The sequence below is a fragment of the Cucurbita moschata genome, unplaced genomic scaffold, assembly GCF_002738365.1.
Source record: "Cucurbita moschata cultivar Rifu unplaced genomic scaffold, Cmos_1.0 Cmo_Scf00040, whole genome shotgun sequence".
Classification (NCBI taxonomy): Eukaryota; Viridiplantae; Streptophyta; class Magnoliopsida; order Cucurbitales; family Cucurbitaceae; genus Cucurbita; species Cucurbita moschata.
In genome coordinates, this window is record NW_019268556.1 from 1,127,370 (window position 1) to 1,133,170 (window position 5,801).

General features: G+C 37.9%; 1 protein-coding gene across 1 annotated transcript; it reads right to left on the reverse strand.

Annotated features, from left to right (window-relative positions):
- Positions 1-1,231: 1,231 nt before the first annotated feature.
- Positions 1,232-5,687, reverse strand: LOC111432675 (TMV resistance protein N-like). Its single transcript, XM_023069599.1, has 4 exons — positions 5,114-5,687; positions 3,633-4,704; positions 3,257-3,532; positions 1,232-2,794 (listed from the first exon to the last, which is right to left on the reverse strand). Exons 1-4 carry the CDS (start codon positions 5,593-5,595, stop codon positions 1,250-1,252), a joined length of 3,375 nt encoding a protein of 1,124 aa, XP_022925367.1. The 5' UTR covers positions 5,596-5,687; the 3' UTR covers positions 1,232-1,249.
- Between the last annotated feature and the right edge of the window lie 114 nt (positions 5,688-5,801).

A 5,801-nucleotide genomic window follows, 5' to 3' on the forward strand; every position in this document is an offset into this window, starting at 1 on the left:
GAACCAACTAAAGAGATTTGAAAATGGAGTTGAAGTCGTTAGTCATTACATGCAAAGTTCGAAGAAGCCTCATTTGGATGCAACTTGACAAATCCTACCACATGTCAAAGGTACAATCGACTATGGTTTTTTGTATAAAAGAAGTAAAGACTGCAAGCTAGCTTGATACCATGATAAGGACTATGTAGAATACCACGATACCCAAAAATCAAGTACTGGGTATGTGTTCAAGCTCGGCTCGGGAACAATTTTTTAGTGTAACAAAAGACAACCAACAGTATCATTGTCGAGTATAGAGCAGTGACTGGAGCAACTCAAGAAACTAAAACTCTTAATAGAGGAGTTATACTAGAAAGTTAACTATTGGGTATCACTTCATTTCGACAACCAATCTGTGGTTTACCCAGCAGAAAATTTGAGAGTTTGTGCTAGAATAAAAAATCGGAATTATTTATAGGGGAATTATATAGTATGACAACTTTTGGGGAACTTTTTTTTTGAAAAATATAAAAAAGAATAGTTACGGCCCAAAGGGAGCGAAACTCCTTGTCGGGTAAGCTTCGACCCGCATGAAAGACGTAACGATTTGGACACTGTCTCAGAGAGAGGCTCGATGAAATAGGCATGTCTGTGAAGATGCGGACTACCTGCACCTAGACAGAAAGACCCTATGAAACTTCACTGTTCCCTGAGATTGGCTTTGGGCCTTTCCTGCGCAACTTAGGTGGACGGCGAACAAGGCCCCCTTCTGACGGGCCCGAAAAGAAAAACATGGAATGTATTGGTATGATCAGATAATCTAACTAACTCAAATAATAAAGGTTGAATTTGGTTAGATTTTTTTTTTTTTTTTTTTTTTATTTAGGTTGGATTGAATGTTTCGAAAACTCGAAAAATTTGGGTTAATTGGAAAGTTGACCATTTTTTGGTTAAGTCAACCTAACCAGCCCGAAAATAGGGTTACAACCCAACATAACAAATATTAGTGATGGGTCGTGACTTATGAGTATTTGATATTTGAGTTTTATGAAATTTTAATTATTAATGTAACATATATCGTAGATAAGAAAATAATATTGATGGAGAAGAAAATGATATTACACTTATAACACGTCAGCTAAGTGATAACCTTCTTTTAGTTGAAAAGTAAATCTAAATCACGTCACACTTATATCATTCACGATATTGATGGAGAAAAAAAATGATATTACAAAGGGTTAAACATATGATAGCCATAGTAAATAATCTATCAATACTTCATTAATGACTTCATTCTGTTCTTTACAATAATATACGAAGCATACCTTTTCATGGCTTCACTCTCTTCTTCCATATTTATCAAACCAACTCCACACTTTTTTAGTTCGACATTTGGGATAACAGTTTGATTGTAATTAAATTGGAGCAAGAATCGAAACTCAATCTCTTTACAGTTGCGAATCTTTCTTGTCAGAGTCGTAGTTCGAGGCAAGACGAACATCCAAATGTGGTCTAATTTCTTCATCCCTGAAACATTGAATGCACCAACAATAAGATCTCCATTGTTCAAATTTGGGTCGTTACGGTCTTTTCCAGTCACCGATGCAAAAATAGTGAAGGGAACATCGAGGATGTCTTTTTTGTTGCTCGGTCCACAAATGACACAGAGTGCAAAGCGAACCATGTTGGCGTTTGGTGCATCATGATCCCACTCGACGCATATCGAAGATCCCATTTTTCTCGTTGTGAACCAATCGGGGATCTCGCTCCCGGGAACCAAAATGTTGAAGGCTCCTTTTCGGAAGAGCATCTTTTGCATCCAAGAAGTGATCAATTTTTGGAGCTCTTTGTTGTCAACCCATTGGAAGCAATTCATAAGATTCATTTCTATCATGAAATATGAATGGTCAACTTTTGAGATGTCTAGAAAATCTTTCAATGAAATGCAGCCCTTTGACATCAACCTTAAGATCCTTGGTGGCAGCTCTGGGAAATGAAGAAGCTTTTCGCACTCGTTTACGTTCAATCTTTTCAAGTTATGGAGTCGAGAAATGCTCGTAGGAAGACGAGAGAAATTATTTCGAGACAAATTCAGATTCACCAACGAAACCAAACACTCTATCCCTTCTGGGACTTCCTCAAGCTTGCAATCACTCAAATTTAGCCTTGTAAGAGAGTACAAACCAGCCAGTGATGGGATCCCAAAAATGCCACTTGTTGGAGCTTTGCATAACCAAAGAATAATCTTTCTAAAGATATTGTCTCCGTTGTCCGTTCTTCGTGCCGTTCGTCTCACGTCGAACTCCACCGTTTCGACGTCGCCCCGCTTTCGTTTTCTATTTCCAAGCTTCGAACATCCCGAAAGATTTAAGCTTTTGAGAGATGTGATCTTATCCAACGCATTTGAAATGTTGATAAGATTTTTGCAATTGGTTAAGCTCAACACTGTTAGGTGATCCAAGATGGCTATTGATGAAGGTAGGCTTGATATGGAGGTTCCATCCAAATGGAGTTCGAGTAATATATCTGTGTTGCCTGAAAATTCTGGGATCTTCTTGAGCTTTGAACAGCCATTGAGAATCAAAATTTCAAGAGCTTTGATGTTAATTTGGGGTGGAAAATTGGTGAGATTGATGCAATCTTTCAAACTCAAAAAAGTGAGTTTTTTTGCCGTGAAAATTGTTGGATGAATATTGACCAAACTTGTGCAACCTTCGAGCTCTAATCTTGTGAGATTTGGAATAGTTTCAAAGTTTGGAGTTTTGGATAACTTCGGTGAATGATTGAGTTTGATATACTTCAGCTCCTCCAAATGCTGTCAAAGAGTAAAGATTGATATCAATTTAACTAAACCCACCGCTAGAAGATTTGTTTTAGGCTTTGCCTTTCAGGCTTTCTCTCAACGTTTTTAAAATGGGTCTGTTAGGGAGAGGTTTCCACACCCTCATAAAGAGAGTTTCATTCTCCTCCTCAACCGATGTGGGATCTATAATCCACCTCCTTCCGAGGCCCAGCGTTCTTACTAGCACACCGCCTTGTGTCTACCCCCTTCGAAGAATAGCCTCTTCGTTGGCACATCGCTCGGTGTCTGGCTCTAATACCATTTGTAATGGCTCACACCCACTACTAACAGATATTGTCCTCTTTGGGATTTCCTTTTTGGGCTTCCCCTCAAGGTTTTTAAAACGCGTCTGCTAGGAGAGGTTTCCACACGCTTATAAAAGGTGTTTTGTTTTCCTCCTCAACCGATGTGAAATCTCAAAATACAGATTGTTACCTTTTCTCCATGCCAAAATTGCTTCAAATTGCTGTGGCACATGTGAAGCTTAATAAGCTTACATTCTTCAGAATTCAATACCAAATTCTCCAAGGGATATCCTTTCCACTTCAAATATCTTAACTCACTTGGAATGCAATATTCCAACTCATTTTTCAGCCTCACATTGTGAAAATTAAGCAGCCTTAGTTGGTGCATTCTTGAGAACGAAATTGGAAACTCCATAACGTTTCTTGTCGACTTGAACAATATGCTTTCGACCGATGCTTCTCCAACCTGAATTCACAAAATACTAAATCAAGTTAATGATTTTTTAATGTTTTGAAAAATTTAGAAAGTAAACCCTAGACCCTAAACCGATGACAATATATCTTACCATGCTTTTAATATCCTTCTGGCGCCATAATCGATCTTGAATAGGTTTATGACGAACAATTTTTCGACCCATTTCTTGCAATAAATCATGCACCATCAATTTGTTGTGATACGAGAGAGTTAAAAGAGATTTTTGAAGGAGAAGTTCAACCCTTATTTTGGCATGGAAACCACAACCATTTAGAATCTCTTCTACAAGCCCTTTTCTCTTCCCTTTGAAGAAGCAAGCTACGTCTAGAAATATCTCTTTCTCCCACTCATCCAACCCATCATAACTCACCTTAAGACACTTAAAAACTTTTTCATGAATATTTCCACCTCCTTTAATCTCTTCCATCACATACTCCCACACCCTCAGATCTTTGTTTCTTAGAGATGATCCCAATAATTTGAGTGCAAGAGGGTGACCTCCCACAATCTTGACAATGTTCTTGGAGTGTTCTAAGCAATCTTGTTTTGGACAAGCCCTCAAATTAAGGAGTTGAAGGGCTTCCTCGTTTGTAAGTTCTACCATTTTGAACATTCTTTTCACTTCAAACTCGTTTGAGAGTAAATCTGCATTTCTTGTTGTGATGATGATTCTACTGCCATTTCCAAAAGAGTCTTTGTTTGGAATCAATCCCATAATTTGGTCGGAACAATTCACGTCATCTAGGACAAGAAGAATCTTTTTTCGAAAAACTGCTTGGTTTATCATAGCAATACCTTCTTCAACGTCTCCTATGTCTTTGTTTTCAATTGAAAACATCCTTGAAAGGAGTTGGCTTTGTAAATATGGAAGACCAGAGGTTTCAAATTTCTCTTGAACGTTGGAGACGAAGCAATGAGCTTCGAATTTGTCACGAATTCGCTCATAACAAACCCTTGCTAATGTCGTCTTACCAATGCCACCCATTCCATGAATTCCTACCCATATCACATCCTCATCAGAGTTCGGGTTCAAAAGAGAAGAAAGTTTGGTTAGTTTAGAATTGATCCCAACTAGTTGATGTTCTTGAGTGACTATCAAGGTCGGTTTAATTCTCTTCCATAGAACCGTCGTGATTTCTTCGATGACTTTTGATTCATGTGTCCTAATCCCAAGAGAATGGAGCACAAGTAAATAAGTAGTGTTAATAGTAAATCATAGAATATCTTGATTAGTAATTATGGTTAATCAATAAGTGAGTATAGCTTAACCGTAATTAACATGTACTACCTATCTTCACATCTTGATTCAAATCTTCCCATCCTATTTATTATTAAAAAAAAAAAAATGACACTATCATATAAAATAGAGGTGCGCACGAGTTTAGTTGGATTGAAAAAATCTTTTGCACCAACCCCGAATGACACTATCATATAATTTTTTATGAACTCGCTTAAACATGATCGACCATACTTAACCTTTGTTAAATTTAAAAAAAAAATTATATTTATAGTAACAATATCAATTATAATTAATGATGAAGACACCAAAAAATGGATGAAATTGTTTGTTACCAAGGTTCCAAAAGCCAAGCCTTGAGGTTGGCGAGCTTTGTAAGAAGGTGCCTCCATTTTTGGATGTTGGGGTTATGTTCTCCAAATCTGTGTTGATGTTTAGCAAAAGCTTCTGCAAATGTTCCTGTCTGGTTCCGAACATGAGAAGGATCCACTTTATAAAAGATTGGCAAAACGGTCATCCCAAGCCGGTGGTGGCATTCAAAGATCTTACTCAGCTCCTCAAGGCACCACCTCGAAGAAGCGTAGTTTTCTGAAACCACAACCAGCGCAATTCTGGACGCTTCAATGGCGGCCGACAGATCGGTGGAAATGTCGGAGCCTTCTTCAATTTCATCTTCGTCTCTGAAGGTGGAGATTCCTTTGTGTATTAAGGCATTGTAGAGACGGTCTGTGAAGCCAAAACGGGTGTCTTCGCCTCTGAAGCTCAAGAACACATTGAATTTCCATTTACCAGTTGAAGAACCAGAAGAAAGCATCATGGGTTTGGTCTGATCTGATCTGAACAGCCTTCAAACCAAATGTGTGGTGTGTGAGACTTCTATCTAAAGGGCCTTTAATAATTCAACTCGCTTTCCCTTCCCTACTTGTCCTTGTTTCATTTATGAGGAAAGTATTAAAAGAGCAACTACCGATACTACCCTAAAGTCTACAAAAAAAAAAAAAAAAAAAAAAAAAAAAAAAAAAA